This window comes from Cyprinodon variegatus, unplaced genomic scaffold, assembly GCF_000732505.1.
Source record: "Cyprinodon variegatus isolate N-32 unplaced genomic scaffold, C_variegatus-1.0 Scaffold44, whole genome shotgun sequence".
NCBI lineage: Eukaryota > Metazoa > Chordata > Actinopteri > Cyprinodontiformes > Cyprinodontidae > Cyprinodon > Cyprinodon variegatus.
The window spans coordinates 1,872,812-1,893,392 of record NW_015150497.1 but is presented as its reverse complement, the minus strand read 5'-3'; the positions used below and the strand labels follow the sequence as shown (position 1 = coordinate 1,893,392).

The 20,581-nt window shown below is 38.6% G+C and overlaps 3 protein-coding genes across 3 annotated transcripts in view; 1 reads left to right on the top strand and 2 right to left on the bottom strand.

Moving 5' to 3' along the window:
- Nucleotides 1–4,970: 4,970 nt before the first annotated feature.
- snrpa (small nuclear ribonucleoprotein polypeptide A) lies at nt 4,971–8,607 on the bottom strand. The gene is made up of 6 exons (XM_015370276.1): nt 8,507–8,607; nt 8,245–8,417; nt 6,076–6,237; nt 5,810–5,974; nt 5,634–5,722; nt 4,971–5,520 (listed from the first exon to the last, which is right to left on the bottom strand). Exons 1-6 carry the CDS (start codon nt 8,577–8,579, stop codon nt 5,361–5,363), a joined length of 822 nt encoding a protein of 273 aa, XP_015225762.1. The 5' UTR covers nt 8,580–8,607; the 3' UTR covers nt 4,971–5,360.
- Nucleotides 8,608–9,655: 1,048 nt separating this feature from the next.
- LOC107081919 (chromosome unknown open reading frame, human C19orf54) lies at nt 9,656–13,479 on the top strand. Its single transcript, XM_015370277.1, has 6 exons — nt 9,656–9,822; nt 10,952–11,020; nt 11,181–11,305; nt 12,403–12,532; nt 12,618–12,688; nt 12,897–13,479. The coding sequence occupies exons 1-6, from the start codon at nt 9,665–9,667 to the stop codon at nt 13,238–13,240; spliced, it is 897 nt and encodes a 298-aa protein (XP_015225763.1). The 5' UTR covers nt 9,656–9,664; the 3' UTR covers nt 13,241–13,479.
- Nucleotides 13,480–13,507: 28 nt separating this feature from the next.
- itpkc (inositol-trisphosphate 3-kinase C) overlaps nt 13,508–20,581 on the bottom strand; it is a 23,723-nt gene continuing 16,649 nt past the window's right edge. The window contains exons 3-8 of the mRNA XM_015370275.1: nt 19,605–19,704; nt 19,086–19,299; nt 18,402–18,606; nt 17,593–17,694; nt 15,613–15,684; nt 13,508–15,525 (exon numbers count right to left, since the gene is read on the bottom strand). Coding sequence (XP_015225761.1) covers nt 15,286–15,525; nt 15,613–15,684; nt 17,593–17,694; nt 18,402–18,606; nt 19,086–19,299; nt 19,605–19,704 — 933 coding nt within the window. The 3' untranslated portion in view covers nt 13,508–15,285. The remainder of the gene's footprint in view (nt 15,526–15,612; nt 15,685–17,592; nt 17,695–18,401; nt 18,607–19,085; nt 19,300–19,604; nt 19,705–20,581) is intronic.

Below are 20,581 nucleotides of genomic sequence, written 5' to 3'. Positions count from 1 at the left end.
GTACTTTTGACTATTTCTATGGCTATAGTTTGGGTGATAAACAAGTCCTGCCTTGAGCACCCAGACTCTCCTGCCACAGAAGGCATATCAGTATTCCTTCCACCAAGTGTCCTCAGTTAAAGTCAGTTGCTCCCCACTTCCACTAAAGACTGTTATCGAAGTATTTCCCTCTCTGAAGGTGCCAGATTGTTTGCCAGAATCATTTTGAGGCCATCAGGTATTGCCTCCAAACTTCTTCCTGGCCTGAGTTTTCACCTCTGCAACTTCAGCTTCAATGCACCTGCTTGCTGCCTCAGGACCCGTAAGCCAACCAGGCTCGACAGGACTCCTTCTTCAGCTTAACAGTATCTTACTGCCAGTGTCTACCACAAGGTTTGGGGACTGCAGCCACAACATGCACCGCAGACCTTATGGGCAAAGCTACAGAGAACCACATTGATCATAGAGCTAGAAAACATGGTCCACTATACTCCATGTCCTCAGCCTCCTCTGGAATCTGACATAGTCTTCCAGGAGGGGGGAGATATATATATATGTCCCTGACTGAGAATTTCGCCAGACATTTACAGCAGACCCTCACCACTCACTTAGGCCTGCAGATTCTGTCCGGCTTCCTTCTCTTTCAACTTAACTCAAATCTCCACCAGGGGGTGATCCATGGACAAGTCCACTACTCTCTTTACCTGAGCATCCAAGATATGCACCTCAAGATATGACTTTAAAGACAATCATCAAACTCCAGCCTAGGGTGTCCTCAGAGGCAGACTTACTATATAGGCAAAGTAGGAATCCATCTGGGGCCCCCAGTCCCACCCACAAAACGGCGCCCCTGGAATATTCAATTATGCATGATTGAAATTAATAAAATGTAATTTACCATCAAAGCATTTGCAAAACATTGTGACACAATACACCATCAGCTTCACCTCCCCCTTTCCACATAACAAAATAGGCTGATGCTTCCCATCACCTAAAACATCCTGAGAAGCAATGTGCCTTTCATGTGAGCAGCAGGAGAGAACTGATACGAGAGAGATGAAGCAGCGCTGTGACAGAGGAGCAGAAAGGTGACAAAGAAAAAAGGATTACATGACTGCAACCAACAATGGCTGCAACCCTATATGTTTTCTGAATTGCCCCAGACCTGACAAAAGACTTAGAGATGTCATTTAAAAAGATGCACGAAACCCCAAAATGACATTAGGTTTTCATGTTTTCATTTTTCCTTAACAGTTTGTGGAATGTGTGGTATTATTTTAGCTAAACAAATTAAACAAGACACACTTTTACTCAAAGTAAAACATACTGTTTTATGTATACTGTTTTGAATAAATGAAAATTTAACGCTGATAGAAAAGAGCAAAGATTAGGGTAAAAATAAATGTGAAGGATTAGGCTTTAGGTTACATTTAAACCCCACAATTTAAAGTTTCTTCAGAAAGTATTTTAAGGTAAATATTTACTAATTGCTCAGATACTCAGTGGAAAACAACTGATTGTTCTGTAAATATTTTTTTCTTTTTTTGAAAGTACAAATGACCATAGTTTCATCATGAAGAGAAATATAGGGCTGAAAAGACAGCAGTAAAAAGGCAGTAAACAGCAAGCATGAAAGAACATTTTATATAACCAATGTTAATTCAATCTTTGGAAAGCTCTCACAGATGAAATGAATAAAGGTGTTTTTAGGATCCTACGACTGGATTATAATTCAAGACAATTTACTTTACATCAGTTTTGTGATTATCTTGGTTTAAAGATTTTTATTAGAATAAGCAAAATAATTTATCAAAGTTTTTCATGATATTTCTCAGTGAAATGTTTTTTTTTCATCAAACCTAAACTCTCTGTGTCTTTATTCTTTAGCTACTTAAAAAGAATAAACAAAAAAAGATATTATTATCCTATTTTGTTTGATTCACAATTATTGTTTAAAAACAAGCAGTGCTATACTATGAATCCATTTAGTATTAAACACTCTTGGGAAAACCACGTGGACTGACAACTCCCTCCAGACCAGAATGCATAGTTGTTATTGATCATTGTAAGAGCCTCTAATTCTTTTCACTTCCCAATATTTATAATAACAATGTGGCAGCTCAGAGATCTGTCCCACTCAGAGCTGACTGGGACACTGAGGCAGACATTAAGTGCAAAGAAAACCCTCTGCCATGTGAAGGTGGCAGGTCAATGAAGGGGGAAAGTGAATTTACAGTTTCTAAATTTATACAAAAAACGTCATGGTATTGGAAGTTTAATGGTCTGAGACTACCTGGATAACCTTCAGGAAATGTTAGAACCATGAATTTTGTTCTTAATCTTAACAATCGAAGGATACTGACTGGTTAAAAGTTGGTGACAATGAGTTCAAGGTCACCATAAGAGATGTTGAAGGAAAGCAACCTCAAGCTGCCAGCAGCTCCAATGAGGAGCTGGTGAAGGAAAAATGTTTGCGAGCGGCCTAGTTAAAGTCAAAGTCCAAACCCAAGTGAGATGCATGACCCCTTTGAACAGCCCATTTGAACCGCCATAGTGATGCAGAAGGATTATTATTAAGATAATAAAGTGGATGATCCTGTTGCATGGTGTGGCCAGTCATTTAGTTAGGAGACAATAATTTTCCCTTAATAGATCAAATCATTTCAGAACTTTTCTCTGGTTGATTGTCTCTGTCTATAGAATTGATTTCGTCATGTTAGGGCGTGACCCAAATCGGAAGCAGTCAGAGAGTAGGTAAGGTTTGCCTGGTGCGTCACCAAAGGTTTAAACAAAACATTCCTTTCTATAAGTCTGACTTTTACTCAGCAAATCAGCTTAGTTTTGGCTTCAAACAATGTGCAACTTGACGTCTCCTTTCACTCACAGTAACAGAAAGATTATTCTTCTGCAGAGCGGTAAGTCATGTTTCCAAGCCGATGCCCCACACACACACGCCCACATATGGCGCCCTGGTGACTAAGGTCAGCGTTTTCTCAAGGCAAAATAAGGGCGTGTGGAAAGGCTTGGGAAACTGCAGAAGAATGTGATGTTTTTTTGTGTTTGCACTTGTTGGTCTGACCTGCAGACAATTACCCAGGGCATAGTTTACGTCCACAACAGGGAGGCCCTGTGTGTGCACAGGGAAGAGCTCACACTGCCAGTCTAAATTAGGCTTTTCAGAGCTAATTCACATCTTCATTCCTGTCAGGAGCTCATGAATCTGGCCTTTTCGAGAAAGAGGAGGTCCTTTGGGGTGACTTTACATCATAAGGCTAATAGGTCTCCTAATGTTTCTGGAAATAAACTAAAGGCATTCCCTGATATGCCAATTTGAACAAGATGCTTCAATGACACCTCAAAAATGTGTATTCTAGGGTCTGAGGTAGGTCATTCATGAGCCTTTGTCAGCAGAGAAGCACCATACTTAATATGATCTTCATTTCTTCTAGAAAGACTAACTGTTCAGAGGGACAGAAAAATGAATACATCTACCTTGAGTTCCTTTTATCTTTAAGTAATATCTCTCAAATTTGTGTTACTTCTTGAAGGAAATGTGCCGATTTTATTATTGATGTGTTAAATTATTTACACATCTAAAGTTTCTTGAAAGTTTAAACAAAAATGAACAGCCAATGGGTAAAACCACTGAATCTCATTCTAGTTCTGGCTTCACATCTTAGAAAGTGCAGATATTTTTAGCAATGTAATGTAAAATTCTTTTTTTTTTTTTAATGGTAGGTTTATATTCACCCTCCTCTTGAGGTTATGTAGTTTTTCCTCAACCCTGTTTTTCAATGATACAGGTGTAAAACAGATTAAAGATGAAAAAAAAAAAAAACAGCAGCCGGTAAATTAAATTGACAGAAGAAATGAAAATGTTTTTAATTGGAATGTGTAAAATTAACTTTGACTTGTGGTTCAACAGAGTTTTCTATATATGAATAAAACAAGCCTGATGGAACTCCTGAACAAATTGTGTTGAGCAACAACTGAGGCAATCAGTGTAATCAGGCATTTTCTTTAATGGTCAAGAAATGTTCAGACTTCTGCACCTGTTAACAGGTATGTTGGTTAACGGTTCATGAGTTAAGAACTCTAATTTGTCTGGGACAATTTGTTTTTGTTATTTTAATTACTGTGGTTGTCATTTCATTTAATGAGTGTATGTGACTTAAGCACAGCTACGAGTTTTAGAGAAGAGCAGCCTGCAAGGAGGACCAACACAAGTGCTGTCTATTGAGAGAAAAAATCTGTTATAACCAAAATTAAGCAAATAATCTGGTCAAAGGTGACACAGTGTTACTTTACAATAAAAATACAAAATAATCAAAGCATAAAAAAATGCAGTCTTTTCAAATGTTTTCTATGGTAATGTTTAATGCAAGTTTTTTTTTTTACTCCAGTAGGATTAACGTATTACCAAAAAATAAATTAAAATACATTCATATAAATATTTTCACGAGTCTACATTTAGAATAGTTTTATTCTTTCTTAAAAAGGTATAGTGGAGGATGTCCTTTTTCCCCGGTGGATCATCAAAATAAGTGGTCCTCTTAATTGTCAATCATTCTGAGGCCGTCCTACCTGCTTGTCCCCATTTTCACTTGCGAGTCTGAAATAGTGGAAAAAGTGAAAACTTTTGGAAAGTAATTTTATATGAGCAATTAGAACAGCAACTTTTAAACAGAGCGTGCAAGATGAGAAATGGGCTTGTGCATGCTCTCGTACACGGTTAATGTGTTACCTCAGGATTGTGCATGCTTTTTTTTCCTTAAAGTGGCGAGGACAATCCTCCACTATACTTTTAAAACAGAATCTGTGGGATTGATAAGGAAATTAGTACAGATTACTTTGAATATTTCTATATGATCAAATTCCTCTGATATGTGTATTTATAATGGTTTGCTTCCATTCGAAACAGTTGGGACTAATGAGGGACAAGGGCTCAAAGAAGAGATTTTACTGAAAGACTGACGCAGGCAACTGGTGTGTAACTGCATATTTTTTTATTTAAAAAATTAAACAAAAATAGAGAGGAAAAAAGCTCCAGGTACAATGTCTGGTTGCCCAGACCCTGGGTGCAATGCTTTAACAGTTGATTCATAAAAACGATAAAAACGTCAATCTGCTGTGAGATCGGAGATTAACAGAACTTCCAATTGAATTGTGACAGTTTATATATTCACAACCTTGAATCTGTTATTTATCAACAGGTTTTCTGCCAATAAAGTGTTTTAAAGCACAGCAGCTTGACGTTTAAAAGTATACTTACATGGTAATCCCCGAAGAGGAGAAAAGTATCACTGTCAAAAGTCAGCAAGTCTTACAAAAAAATAAAAAAAAGTTCTGAAAGCATTCAAACCCAGGACCGGTAAGGTAGGCTATTTCTTAGCAAAAGAGATCTTCATAGCATTGGTCTGTGTGATCTTGAAGCCCTGCAGTGCATCTCGTGCAGCGCCAGCCTGGACCTCATTTTCAAACTCCACAAAGGCGATGTCGTGACGGCCAGGAACCAGACGCACTTCTTTAAACCCAGGGAACCTAAAGAACACTCACATGTCAGGTTCTGCCTCAAATAATCTGAGCGACGACAGAGGTAAATACAAAATCCTGCAGAAAAATCAAACATGAAAAAAAGAAGAGCGGGAACTGACTGGTTGAAGAGCATGGAGAGCATGAGTTCATTGGTCTCTTCAGGCAGGTTTGTGAGGAAGAGGATGTGATTGGGGGGATTTTCTGAAACCTGTGAGAGAAGATCAACATTTTAGCTGAGACCACTGTGATAATGTAACATCAGGTCTTAATGAGGATCAACACAGAAAAACATTACCTGCTGCGGCATCTGTCCAGGCATCATCTGGCCAGGAGCAATGGCACCTGGAGGAATCTGGCCAGGAGCCATTCCAGGAGGGGGCATCATTCCCGGAGGGGGCATGTAAGGCGGTTGTCCTGGGATGTGCATCATCCGTGGAGCCTGGCTCATTGGAGGCATTCCCTAATGAGGAAAATACAAAAGTTTCATTTATTTATACATTCCGCCTTGAGCAGGTATGAAGCATTGCTACTAAAGATACTTCCGACTAGTGTTTCACCAACCGGCATGCCTGCAGGTACGCCAGCCACCATGGCTGCAGCTGCTTTCTTACTTCCACCCGTTTCAGGTTTGGGCTTCTTCTTCTCCTTCTTACGGTCTCGTTCCACATAGGTTCCCTTCATCTTGGCAATGATGTCAGAGTCGGTCTTGGAATACTGGATTCGCTACAGGAACATAAAAATGTTTTATGGTTTTTATTCATTAGAAAGTAACTGTTGCTATGGCGATAGTAGTTTTGTGACTGAAGTCATGCGAAGCTTCACAAGAAACAGGAATTGAGGGTATAGACAAAAAGTGGCTGAATGCTGATGTTAAAAGGAAGTAAACTCGCTGTCTGTGTTTTGAAAACTAAGTCTACCCTAGACTAATCTGTTAGATCAACAGTCTGTATCTAGACTCGCTCCAACTCACTATGACTACAGGTAAGCTGTTTTTAAACCCATCAGCAGCAGAGCTCCTGAGGTCTGTTAATGTGGGTGACATTACAATATCCTGAAAGCCAAAATGAATACTACAGTAAAAGCCATTCAAGATTGACCTTCCCAGTCAAAAGGCAGACGAATGGCAGCAAATTCCCCTCCAATTCACTGCCACTGGCCTTCTCCTGGGCATGCATATATTTTCATTCTGGCACCACCCTTTCACTGAATTACAGGAGATAACGCTTCTCTTTAGATCTTAATGTCCACAAATCATGACAGAAAAAATATTTTAGATGTTTAAAAAAGAATTGTATGGGGACCAGCCAAGGGTCCATCAAGGAAAGTGGGGAAATTTTGAATGGCTACTACTGTAATTCAGGATCAGAACTCGTTACACACCAGAAGAGCACCAAACATGTGCACAAAACCTGCACTGCAACAAAAATAAATAATTTAACTTTATTGATCTCAAATTTGAGAAATATACCTCTGCATTAAACCCATCCCCTTCGGGAATAGTGAGCTAACATTGTGGGGCACCCAGGGAGGAATGGGGGGCTAAGGGTGATGCTCAGAGACCCAGAGTGGCAGTCTGTGGGACTAGGTTTCAAACTCACAATCTCAGGTTTCCGAGCTCTAGGCCACCATTTCCCAATCCAGTATATTGTCAAAATAAAACCTGGGATATATAGGCATTGCAATTAGTCATCCAAGTATAAAGTTTATTAAAAAAAAAAAGATATTTGGGGTGAGTTGTTCTTCAAGCTGTGTTTCCAAGCTCATCAGTTGTTAAGGCAATCACACAAATGTTGCTGGAAAGGTCCCTTCTGCTATTTGTCTACATCACTCTTTCAAACAAATCAAGATTGCTTTGGGGTGATGAAATCTCTTTAAGAAACAAGATAATTGCCGTATTGGGGCCAGAGGGCTTGAGGTAAAGTCATAATATTAGGAGAACAAAGTCGCAACATTATCCATATAAAGCTCTAATATTACAAGAATAAAATCATAACATTACACAATTTCTGATGATGTTGCGACTTTATTCTCATAATATACTACTTTATTTTCCTAATTTTGAAATTATTCTTGGAAAATTATGATTGATATATATATATATATATATATAAATAATAATAATTATTATTATTTGTTCTGATAATGTCGCGCCTTCATCAGGCTGCAACATTATTCTCATAATGTTACAACCTTATTCTCGTATTTAAATAAAAAAATATCTAGCCTGGCCCTAATACTCCATAAATTAAAGAGTCTGCATTTAAGTACATATTTTATTTGTGTGACTAAAAACACTGTAAAAAAAAACAAAACAAAAAAAAACCCCAGGGATGTTCAGTTCGCGTTGATCATTAAGACAGTTACAAGAGGAGGAGGTTGCAGGAACTAAAGCAGCATTTTAAAAGAAAAGTATTTTCACCACATCGCCTTTTTGTACCCTTAGTTTAGCATGCAGATGTTTTGAGAAGATATCCACGGATTATATACATTTTAACCTGAACATTAAGGTGATGGGAATGAAGGGGAAAACATGAATTGATGCATTAAACATACAAATATGACGGCAACAAGCTTATTTTGTTCAAACATTTGGTGGATTTTGGTAAGGTCAACATTTTTCTTTACATTTTGTCAGAGGATACTTAAAGGGCTCTTTTTTTATATAGTAACAATCAGGAGGAATAAAAGGTCCAGATACAGGCCGTTATTCTGTGATTCTGGTCCACTTACCATGGGTTTATCGTAAAATGGAAACCCCTGCATCGACCTTAAGGCGTTTGAGGCGCTGTTGATCTCTTTAAAGATAACAAAGGCCTGACCTTTCATCTTCAAGTTTCGTGCTACCAAGATGTCCAATATCTGCCCAAACTGGGAGAAGATCGCATACAGCGACTTCTTCAGCTCTGTGTAAACAAGAGAAGGCAGAACAAGGCATGAGTGGGTTTATTCGACGTGCAAGTATTCAGTAAAGGCTGTTAAGGTAGAAACTCACCATCTTTCTTAATTTTCTCATTCAGGTTGTTGATGTAAATAGTGTGATTAGGCCGAACTTCTGGAGTGGTCATCTTACGGTCTATCTGCGATCACCTGGAATTAAATCAAACCGAATTTCAACATTTTAAGACAATCCGAAGCTCAACAAAGAATTGAAACGAAGCTAACGAAGATTAGCAAACAATCATCCGGCGTGTTAGCCTCTTAGCTATATAAGCTAGGTCAACATTTTTCGCATAATCAATCCCTATAATTCAATATTAACTTCTAGTTTTATCATAAATGCATACGAAGCAAACGCGAATCTGCAAATACCTTAGTTAAAACAGCATTTATCTCAAATATTCGTAATAATTGATAAGCTGAATGTAGCCGAAATATTCACCTCCAAACGATGAATGAAAACCCCGGCCTTCTGAAATCCCGTATTCTGTTCTCGCGTTATTAATTATTCTTCTTCTTGTGAGGTTTTATGACGGTTGGCCAACTAGTTAAAAGTGCACTACCGCCACCAACGAATAAGGAGTAAAACAAGGAAAAGGGAAACAAGACTCTTTTTTTTTATTAAGTCAACAACATTTACATATAATAATGGAAACAAAAATCATCCTCTGAAAAAATAAAATAAATAATACTAATCTCGCGTTATTTGTTCTCGCGTTATCGGTCAAAAAGCAACTTCCGGGGTATCCATCACGCGTCACACTTTTAAAGTTTGTTATTGGTTGTTGTCGTAAAGTACAACGTTTTGTTATCTTGTATTTCGAAAACCGATGAGCTTATTCCTTTAAAGTTTACTCGCCGTCAGTGACAGTTAGTATAAATAAGTTCAAAGGAGAATATAGGTTCTAAAAGTATTTCCTTAATACACAAATGTACCCATTCATCCCAGTAGGTGGCGGTAATGCATGAAAAGGTTGCTTGCAAGTCGTAACCAAACTAAAGGAATAAGAAGCGTATGTGGTTGTTTCCGAATATGGGGAGAACACAGGGGGAAGTCTGCTTCCTTTGACAGTCTGTGAAGTTAGACCAAAGCAGCGTGCCAGGCTAAAGGAACCTGGGGCAGGTTTGTTGAAATACTCCTTAGCTTCTATACACCGATGAAAAATATCCCCATGATGATTTTTTTCTTTCTTTTGTGGTGGAGAAGCTGTAGATGTCACTCCCTCCTCCTCCTCCACCTCCTCCCCCAGCTCTGCTTCCTCCACCCCCAGCAGCCAAGAAGAAGCTGTACCAGACCATAGCCAGCAGCAGTGCTCCTGTGGAGGGGGATCACACCGAGGCATGCCTGCTTCTCAGACAGAGGGAGGGCTGGTGAGATTTCTGATGAGGACAAACAAATCCCCCAGTTATATATTTGCTCCTGCACTGATCTGGAGATGTTTAAAGAAAAAACTAAATGAACTTTTGCAATCAGATACTCTGTCACTATCACAACACTTCTAAAAGTGCCAATTAGTATCCAAAAGCTTTTCCAATTGAAAGAGAGCAGATAGTATCTAAGATATATATAAAAACCGGTGATGAGAACTAATTCCAAATTTCATTTGTGTTAGGTGTATAGTTGGTATACTTTGTTAATTTATAAAATAGTTTAAAGTTGTTATTATTATGTACATTTGTATTACACTTTTATTGCACACTACAATTTGTCATGATGTGTTGTGTCAAGATTTTTGTTCTAATCACAGTGAATGGTGAATTTAAATTTTGCCTGACTGAAGGGTTTTGGACTTGATAAGTTTGTCTAAACTTCTTTCAAAACTCTTTGTGGAACTATAATGCATTTTTATTATTACTCATGCCAAATGTGAGTGTTTTGTTTAATTTCGAAAAGAAAGAAAGAAAGAAAGAAAGTGAGATTGATATTGTAGAATTTGAGTGCATAACTCCTGCTAGCAAGGATTGTTTCAGTTTTGAGTGAACTCACTGACAAAGAGAGTGAAGGGACCACTGACTGAGCTTGTAGGGGTCACGTTGTGGGCATGGCTGAATCCAAGCAGTCATGCTGCACTAGTGTACTAAGGGTGTGGGGTAACACATGAGTGTCGTATTAAACTGTATTTCTGGTGACTATCACTCCCAGTCTTTGATTGACCGTTGGATGCTCCTGCAACTGTCTGTAACAGTCATTTCACTGAGGTTCCCTCCTTTACCTTACCCTGTTATAGTTTTACTACCCTTAGACTCAGTATCTTATTATGACTGCAGTACTTTACGGTTAAGTATGTTGGCAAGAGGATTTGAAAACACACAAAAAAGCAAGAATCTATATTTATTGGGACTGTTCATGGACATAAAACCTAATATAACTGCAGACAGGATGGAACAAAGTCAAAAAAGTAAAGATCAGGGACAAATTAGATAATAGTCTTAAAAACTATTATCCAAGTTGTGCTTAAAATTTATTTGTCTTTTATTTGATGCCATGTTTTCTCCTCAGCTTCAGGCAGGATCTGCAGTGGTTACTGGTAAACACATACGTGCCTTCCCTCATCCAAGATGGCCCCCAGTAAGTCACTGAACGCTGGCCTCAGCTTTCATCCTACTGAGTTATCTGTCATACAGCATGCTAGTGAACACAAAGGTGCTAGTGTTGTTTCTCCATAATGGCTGATTTTAAATACGAGTCGGTGAACATTCGCCATGCCTTAAACATTTTCATATTCTAGGTGTGGTTTGGTGGCTCTCTGGATGGCTGCTCACCTGCGACAGCCACAGATCAGTATCGACATAGAGACTGTGGTCCAGACGGCAGTGAGGAGGGGCTACACAGCCCAGGGGGAAATGTTTTCAGGTACTGGTCTCTGCTGCTGGTCCTTCAGATTACATTTTTTTTTTAAACACACATTTTGGTCATCTTATTTTAGTCTTTTTGAGGAAGTATTTGCATCCCTTTTGTGAACTATCAATATAATCGATTGATAAGTGGAAGGTAAATGATACAAATGAAATATCTGGGCGTGCAGGTGGAGCAGTGGTTAGCACGCATGACCCATTTACGGAGGCTATTGTCATCAACGCAGGCGAACACCAAATTAAATCCGGCCTGTGGTCCTTTCCTGCATGTCTCTCCCCTTCTCTCATACCCACTTTTCCTGTCAGCCTACTGTCGAAAAAACAAGTCACTAGTGCCGTAAAAACTCAAAAAAACAAAAACAAAAGAAATATCTGAAAAGTATGGCATGCGTTTGCCTTTAGGATCCTTTACTCTGATGGTCTTTAATAGAATCCAATGAAAACAATGGGCTTTCATAGCGCAGCAGCAAAGATTAGCTGGAGACAGCAGACTTGTAGATGTTGTCCTGGTGAACTAATCTGAGAGGAAAATGCTTTTAACTGGAATGTTGAAGGAAGCAAAAGATGGCTAAACGTATTTTAGGAAGATGAATAAAAAATGGACGGTACACTTTTCAGATTTTTCTTTTAAAGGTTTTGATAACTGCAACATTTTCCTAATCTGAACAACTAGTCACCACTTCTTCTCAGAACAAAACTCGATAAATAGGAAAAAAAAAATGAACTGACCCAATAAGAAAAATAAGCATTAAGGATCGTGATGAAGTGAGAAAACTGAAGAATGCACCGAAATACAGTATGTGACAAAACATAAACAATTTAAAGAGGTGTAAACACTTTCTTCTATACAGAGTGAACATGTCTACAGTATTTGGTCTTAGTTTCTTCGTCTACAGGAACTAGGAAAAATAAATTAACCGATATAAGCCTTTCCTATGGTGATGAATATTGATATATCAAATATATTGAAAATGTTTCCCTGAAATGTTTGTATGCAGTAGCTTAACTTAGTTTTCTTTTGTTTACAAGAATCTGACCATGATGATGCAATGTGTTGCTGCCTGTTGTCAATTATTGAGCTTTTAATTTTACCAGCGTTTAACATGGCCCTGTTGGCAGAAGAGGTCTGTGTCTGTAAGGCTGAACTGCTGTCAGGAGGTTTGAGTGGCAGAAACGCTGAGGCCATCATCAGACACCTCTGTTGCAGACAGCCTGTTCTCATCCCGTATCCTGCAGTCGATCAAACTCCACATATACATTGATGTTTATGGTTTTACCTGCAATATGCAGCTCCTTGACGGCATGCTCAGATATGACGAGGACTTCAACCATGAGCCATGCCAGCGTAGCGGTCACAGAGCGCATTGGGCCGTTGCTTCGGGTATGAACCGGTAGTTTAGCAGATTTATTATTTTTATGTAACTTCTTTCTTTACAGTTTGGAATTGCTTTTCAGGTAATTTAGGTTTAAACTGTTTTTCTTTGAGAATAAACAAGCATTTGTTCATTTTGGTGTTTAAACTACCTCTTTATCTTGATGAATCTCTACTCTCTTGATCCAGAAACACAGAACTTGTCCATTGATTGCAGGGGTGCTCCTCGGTTTAGACCAGGGGACTGTAAAAGTTGAACATAATCAGCCGGATCCCACTCTGCCTTGGCTCTACCTCGCCACCAACAGCAATCTTCCTTGTCCCATCAACAGCACAAGCGCCACAGAGGTTTACATCCTTGCCAAGCAGGGTAAGAGCCTTCGCTACCAGCTGTGGAGTCTGGACAGTGTTGCCCAGAGCAACAGGCAGCTGAGGGAAATAGACCCTCTGAGAGCCAAGGATGGGAAGCAGTACGTGGTTCCTGAGGGAGGAGTGGAGGCCGGGCTGGCAGGACAGGCAGTTCTTCTCCACACAAAGACTCAGGAGCAGAAAGGAAAGTGATTCTGATCAGGTTCATCCTCAACAGTCAAGATGCCACATTAGAGTCGACAACTTTATTGGAGAGAGCGCAAAGTGTCACAACACAAAAGGACATCTTTTTACAAATATTACAATAGTTAAAGCTGTAATAAATACATGAAATAGGTAGAAATAAAATCATGTATTTGATACATCTAAAAATATTTATATAAAAGACATTTTCATGTCATTTCCTGTGCAATAAATTTAACAACCAACTGCAGACTCGTCACTTTTTCTATAAACAATTTTGGCCCTGCCCACTGACAGAAGTAAATGTTTTCTGATTTTATACAGTCACAAGCTTACTTTGTCAAATATTAAACATGTATGAATTTTGGCAGTTTGGTCCAGCCTGGTTCTTTTTATCCACTAATTGATAGATTTGGGAATATTTGAGTTTGATTTTGCATAAAAAAATGCTCTCATGCATTTAATCCTTGTCTTGAGCTTTGATAAAAAAAAAAGGCAAATTATTAAGGCTCTTATTTTCAGTTTATTGCAATCCATAACAAGGACAGAGCAAGGGGTTAATGAGCAATTTCAAACAGTCTTTGTTTAACATACTGCTTTTATAAAGAACAAAGGTTCATATCCAGTTTTCTTTCTTGGAAAGCAGCACCTAGTTTGAGAACCTAACGAATTCCACACATTACAGAGAACATGTGGGCTGATAATACTTTGTAAACATTAATACTCCATTTCCAACTGATATGACAACGGTTTGGAGATAAAAAAAAAAAAAATGCATTTGTTTAATTTATTTTCACTTTCTTTATATCAGATTTATGCTGTACCCAAGTAAATGTTCCAAGTTAAAGAATTGCACAGCAACATAAGGAAGCTGCAGGATGCTGGTCCATATCCAGAACCCAGTTAGGAAGAGACAAATCAGTAGCACTGCTATGGTAACCTACAGCATTGTTTCCTTGTAAACTGTGCTGAATGCTACAGTTTAGTGTAACCAAATATGACTTACAGCAATTATCCTCATGTCTAAAAGTCATCTTGGCTCAACTTTAACCTTAGCTGGACTAATATATTCCAAGTCTTTGTTCTTGTAAAGTTTTTAAAAAGCTCACACATTCATTTTCAGCTACATTTCACCTTTCATGCAACCATTTTTCTATAAAACCCCCAAAGCAAAAAGCTGGTAAGAGAAAATCCAACTGGAGTTAAACTGTAAACCAAGTGCATCACACAGAGGCACTGCTCCTTTTTGTTCGATTGCTTTTAGAGGATCCACAGTGCAACAATTTCCAAAGAATCATAGCTTTGTCAAGCTGCTTACTGTATATTAAAAAAAGAGGGAAAGAGTGAAAATTAACAAGCACTGCATTGCATCATACAAAAACTACAAAGGAACACAGTTTGTAAGAAAGGCGAGAGATTAGATGCAAGTTAGTTTATACTTGGATGAACTCTTTGGAGAGAGAGAAAGACCCTTAGACTGGAATGATCAGTTATAAAAACAAGTTAGGCACAGCAACTTTACAAATATTAAGAAGGATATCCCAAGGCCAAAAAAATGGGAGATTAAATTAAGACTATTTACATACTGAGTTAGTTAACACTTGGTCTCGCCAGTGGTTTAGTGTTACTGTGTGCTTATACATCAAAAATGGTACATCACTAAAAAAAATAAAATAAAACAAAAAAATCTTTCCTATGCAATTCAAGCTCTCCAAGATCAAGTTCATGGATGTAAGACGAGTTGCTGTTAGCAACAGCATCCAGGAGAGGGCACTGTTGACAAGATGAACACTAGTGTGTGTAAATATCAAAGCTTTGATTAGTTTGAAGGAAGCCAATGGGAGAAAAGTTAGATTTATAGTCTTGTACATTCCTCAACCTTTTGCTCATGCTGAGGTCACCCCCCCTCACAAAACCCTAAAGTTTATTATAATGCAAATCAAAAGCCTTTAGGCATTTTCCACTTTGTCCTGCTCTCCTTTTCATTAACATGAGTGGATTAACAAGTTTGATAATGGAAAAAAAAAAAAAGATTTAACTGGAACCCATTCACATCACGCCTCCTGTGAGTTTTTATCCTCTTCACAAGGTGTCTGAGGAATCATGCTGCTCAAGATGTCGATGAGGTTGTCCATTCCCCACAGGTAGCCATCTTCCCTGTTGCCCTCCACCCAGGGAGTCCTGTGGTCCAACATCATAGAGGGGGGCAGGGGAACAGTCTTTCCGAAGTCAATCATCCAGATGCTGGCCTTCCCAGATGCGTCGTGCACGAAGAGAAGAGAGCTGCCCACAACCTAAGACGGAGAGCCGGTCACACAGATGAGCTGAGGTGTGATTATAATGCAGCAGGGATAACAGAAGAAAAGGAACATTTATCCCACCTCATGCGTCTTGAAGAAGTGCGACTTCTCAAGGACAGAGCACAGTTCTTTCAGCCGCTGCAGGTAAAGTTTCTACCAAAAACAAAAGACAGGGCAAACCAGACTGTGAATCCAAAAAACAGGAAATGAATCATTTTTCTTGTTAGACTAAATCTGAAGCTATATATTCTTTCAATAAACACCTCAGTATTAATAATGTTATGACCGTAAACATGAACCAACAAGCAGTCTTTAAAGGTTAGCATGAAGCCAGAGGGCAGGAGCAATGCAAACCCAACTACTGGGAACAGATCATTGCAGTTGGCCTTTTTCATGCCAAAGTGCTACTTGTTCAGACTAGTTCCTTAAGACAATAATTAGACATGGCACTTCCTAATTTAATGGTTTATATTGAGTGAGAAATATGCCTTAAAATATTTACGGAAGAGGATTGGGCCACTGAAAAAAAGAAAAAAAAAGTGTTTAAATTTTTAAATACATTTTTTAAATTTATTTCAGCATATTTTGAGAAAAAAGTCCGAATTCTGAGATTAAAGTAAATTCTGACTTTTTCCTCAGAATTCTGACTTTAATCTCAGAATTCGGACTTTAATCTCAGAATTCTGACTTTAATCTCAGAATTCGGACTTTAATCTCAGAATTCTGACTTTAATCTCAGAATTCTGACTTTAATCTCAGAATTCTGACTTTAATCTCAGAATTTTGGATCTTAATATAGATGGGCACTATAAAGGAAGAGATGTGGGGGCACTCGGCTTCACTGACAAAGACGTGAGTTGTCTGAGAGGGCCAGTAACACATTGATGGAAAATAACGGGATTAGGTGACTTTTTACGTGCCCGAGGGGTCCCCAGTGATACTATTTCATTAATGGAGGAGCAGAAGGTGATTAAAACAAGAGAGCTAGTTCAGTCTTTAAAACAGATATGGCAACGGCTTGACGCTAACATGTTTGTTAGCTGTCAGAATTCAGCCAGAATTCTGAGATTAAAGTCAGAATTCTGAGATTAAAGTCAGAATTCTGAGATTAAAGTCAGAATTCTGACTTTTTTCTAATATACTGACCCTAATCCTCTTTCGTAAATATTAAACCAGCATAGAATAAATTACAAATACACCCATTTAATAAATAAATTGGTTTTACAATTTTCTGAATGTGTCAAAAAATAAATTATGTATGGAACGTTAAATAAAAACGGAGGTTTTGCAGTAAAAACACGTTAGTTTTATGTTTAGTTAATTCACAGTGAGATTACAAAAAGGTAATAAAAAAATAAAAAAAATCTACTGGACTTTGTTTCCAAGTTTGAAGACCTTTTTTCCAAATGTCCATGTAAAGGTTGGCTAGAATTGGTGACACAGGAGATTCCATGGCACAACCATGCTTTGGTCTGTAAAAATTACTACTAAACTTGAAGTAGGTTGTGGAAAGACAAAGGTCCAGTAGGTTGCAGACCTCACTGTGAGATGGAGTCACTGGAATTTTCAGCTTTAAATCATACTTCCTTTAGATTAAGCTCTGTGGATGTAGATTTTTTTTTTTTTTTGCTGCTCTTATTTCATTTAAATGAATACCATCGTTTGATTGGCTAATCTCCTCAACAAACCACACAAAGTGCCTGAAGTAGTTAAAGCCCCGCCCACTAGCACAAGGCTCACTGATATACACTCAGGCTGTTCTTAAACAAATTCAATAGAGAGATAATTATGTGTGCTATCATTAATATTTAGAATAGCTATTATTGGTCAAATGTAGGTACTTTATATACACTAAATAGTAGTGAAGAGGTGACACATTTAAGAACTTTTTGAAGTATTTAAACATTTTTTTTAAACCTCCACAGCTTCCGAAGCAGAGCTAAAAGAAGTATTTTCATGTTTGAACATCTGACAGCACAAGTCAGTTTTCTTCAAAGTAGTATTTGTGATAATTTATTAATTGATTTTATTGAATAACTCCAGATTCATTTGGCCACATACCAGGATCTGAACGTTGCCGTCAACAAAGTCTTCCAAGGCTTTCATCACCTGCTCTCTTTGCTTCGTCTTCTTAAAGTTGGTGTTACACGTTCCATCACCTTTCTGTTAAAAAAGACAAAAACTACTTAATTTTTGCTCCCTTCTCTCGTACAATTGTTTAAATTTGACCACGTTACATTTGAGACCTTTTTAAGAACAGAACTATGTAAACTTTAAGACCTGTTGCCAAGAAAGTAAAAAAAAAAATTTACCAACTCGTAATAAAACTATGAAAATAGATCCATCTTTCTCCTGCACAGTTCTTGTTATCAACTAACAGCCATCGTGTTGCCTTGTTTGATTGACCTGATCTATTCATAAATCTATGCAGGAGGGTTAACCTAGATGTTGACCTCACAGCAGCAAACCCAGTTAAGGTTTCATCTTATTTGCTTGATCTGTCAGCACTAAAAAGCTACTTAAAAAGCAGCAACAGGTAAATATGACTTTGACCTATGATAAGTTGGCTGTAGATACTTCTTAAACTAGTACAAAAAAAGTTATTTTTATTTTGAGGGATTCAAATAAACATTTTTTTCCACTTTGATAAGCTGCCTCAGATTTATTTCTCCAAAGAACAAAGAGTCCTTTATAAAATGGTGTCTAAACAGGAGGGTTTTTTTCATCTCGTCAAGAAGAAATCCACTCCCGCTCTTTTGTGTTTACCTCTCATGAAAACATGCGGCTGTATTTCTTGCTCACCCCTGAGTAACCCTGACGTCAGCAGTCAGACATGTTAAAAGCAATAGATGTTCAGAGAGAGCGCAGACCTTAATGCCTTCTATGCGGAAGCCGAGCGTAGCGGTGGAGCTCAGCGTCTCTCTCCACTGCATGTACCGAGGTTTCAGGACGCCCTCCTGAGCCCGCTCCTCTGCGGTGGGGGCACCGGGGTCCACAGAAATCATTTTCTCATACATGTCTTTTCGCAGACGGGGGCGCTCTCTTGCTTTCATCAGCTCCTCCTCCAAATACGTCCTGAAATATACAGGTGTAGTCATTGAAATTAGCTTATTTTATTTTTGTCTCAGTATCACAGCTTTTATTTAATATTTTTCTAATCTACAGACACACACTTTGCAGTGGTTTTAATGCATTTTACTTCACTTTAATTCCCTGGCAGCCGATTGCATTCTGCCCCTCATTCATTACCTTGTGGAGCCTCCTTCAGTTGCAATCATTTGCACTATACCTCTGTGAGTATTACACATTTAGAGACGGACATTTTAGTCTGTTCTTTTTAGATAAACCAAGTGTTAGTCTGTGCCAATTCCTGCCATAGATTATCACTTGAATTCAGGTGTGGGCCATTTTAACACATGAGAATAATCAGAAAATCAAGTTTGAATATAATGAGGTTTTTCTAAAGGCTTTTCAAAAACACTGAAATGAAAAATGTATAAAAATGTGAAAATGTATCAATCTTATTTTTATTCTTAATATTTCTATTTTCTCACCTGCTGCCCATCTTGCAGTCCATGATTGAAGGCGAGTCAAAGTCGACCAGCAGGTCGTCCATCAGGTTATATTCCTGGTCATCCTTCTGCACCACGCCGTAATACCCAGGCACGTAGGGATGCAGAATGTCCTGCATCAGCTTCTCCAGACACTGCTGCTCACACTCGCAGTATCGCTTCAACAGGCGGCCTCCGTCTCTGGCCAGGAAGTTGCCTTTGACAGATAAAACATTAATTAAAAGGAGCAATTTGACATATAAAGGTCTGTACAGGTCTGTTGATCTTTAAAAAAAAAAAAGTTTTTTTAAAAGATCATAAAATCAGCTGCAGATCAGCTGGTGGTGACAGAGTCACCTTTAGACACAGACAGGTGAGCTGCTTGTCCTATTTTCTGCCTTTTTTTCTTACCCAGGCTGAAATGACCTTCTGCTGGCTTCAGATTTGTTTACCCAACAGTTATGATGGAGGTATTAATCTTATCTTCCATATCTAGAAGAGTAGTATGATAGATATGCATACCTGCATGGCCAGCTAGCTGCACCCATGAATGACGCCTCTTGAGGGTGAAGGCTAAAGGAGACCAGTGAACCATGCTCTTCAACCTGCTCCAGGGTTTATTCTGAAAACAGATAAACAAGCAATTCCATCATTTAGCTGAAGGAAAAACGACAAAAAAAAATAATAAATCCGAGACCCCAACTGATCTGTGTCCCGTTTAACGTTAGGTGCAGGCCAGAGGAATGATTACCGATTAGAGGAAAACGCACCCTGTTCTCCACACACACACACACACTCACACATATCAGCAGACATTGGACAAACCCTCCCCTTTAAACCAAGGCCAGGTGCATAACGCACTTGACAAAGCCCATTCATAAAACATTTACCAAAGTTACCAGTGTGCTGTCGTAAAACAGAACCTCACTGTCTGATAGCGAGTGTGTGTTTGTGTGTAAAAGCTATCGATGTTGGGAAGTCTGGAAACGAGGACAGTGTGCAGCAGGAGTAAGCGGTTTGAGGAGAACCAGACGTGCATCGATTAGAGCCAGCGTGTGTGGGAAAGAACAACACTTACTGACAGGAATGTGCTCTTCCAGGAGTTACCCAACAGCACAGAGACACAAACACAGCAAATATTTCCTTCTTGGCTCACTGGGAATGAGTGTGAGCGAAAAAAAAAAAAGCTATGTCCCAAAACGTCACAGGGACGGAAGGCTTTGACCTTGGGATCGCTCTGTTTTTATTACAGGTTGGTTTCCAGATTCTTCCTCTCTGTCTGCCTTCTTACCCCAGCTGCTTATCTGACACTCTGACAATTAAGAAAGTAGACTACAACGCAAACACAAAACCATTTATTTAGTTCATCCAGAAGTTTTAATTAGTTTGGAGCCATTAATCAACATTTTATTCAATTTAGTTGGTATATTGACAGGAAGGTAAAGGAGCTGTCTGCACTAATAAATCCTAAACTCCTTCCTATCCAACTCTGTTTTTTT

Bases quoted from the DNA above. Each gene is read 5' to 3' on its own strand.
- snrpa (XM_015370276.1), bottom strand. From the start codon at position 8,579: ATGACCACTCCAGAAGTTCGGCCTAATCACACTATTTACATCAACAAC. The intron at 8,418-8,506 runs GTGAGTTTCTAC...TTGTTTACACAG, and splicing joins TGAGAAAATTAAGAAAGATG to AGCTGAAGAAGTCGCTGTAT. The intron at 5,723-5,809 runs GTAATGTTTTTC...CTTCTCTCACAG, and splicing joins CTGGACAGATGCCGCAGCAG to GTTTCAGAAAATCCCCCCAA.
- LOC107081919 (XM_015370277.1), top strand. From the start codon at position 9,665: ATGTCACTCCCTCCTCCTCCTCCACCTCCTCCCCCAGCTCTGCTTCCT. The intron at 12,533-12,617 runs GTATCCTGCAGT...CGGCATGCTCAG, and splicing joins AGACAGCCTGTTCTCATCCC to ATATGACGAGGACTTCAACC. The intron at 12,689-12,896 runs GTATGAACCGGT...CATTGATTGCAG, and splicing joins GCATTGGGCCGTTGCTTCGG to GGGTGCTCCTCGGTTTAGAC.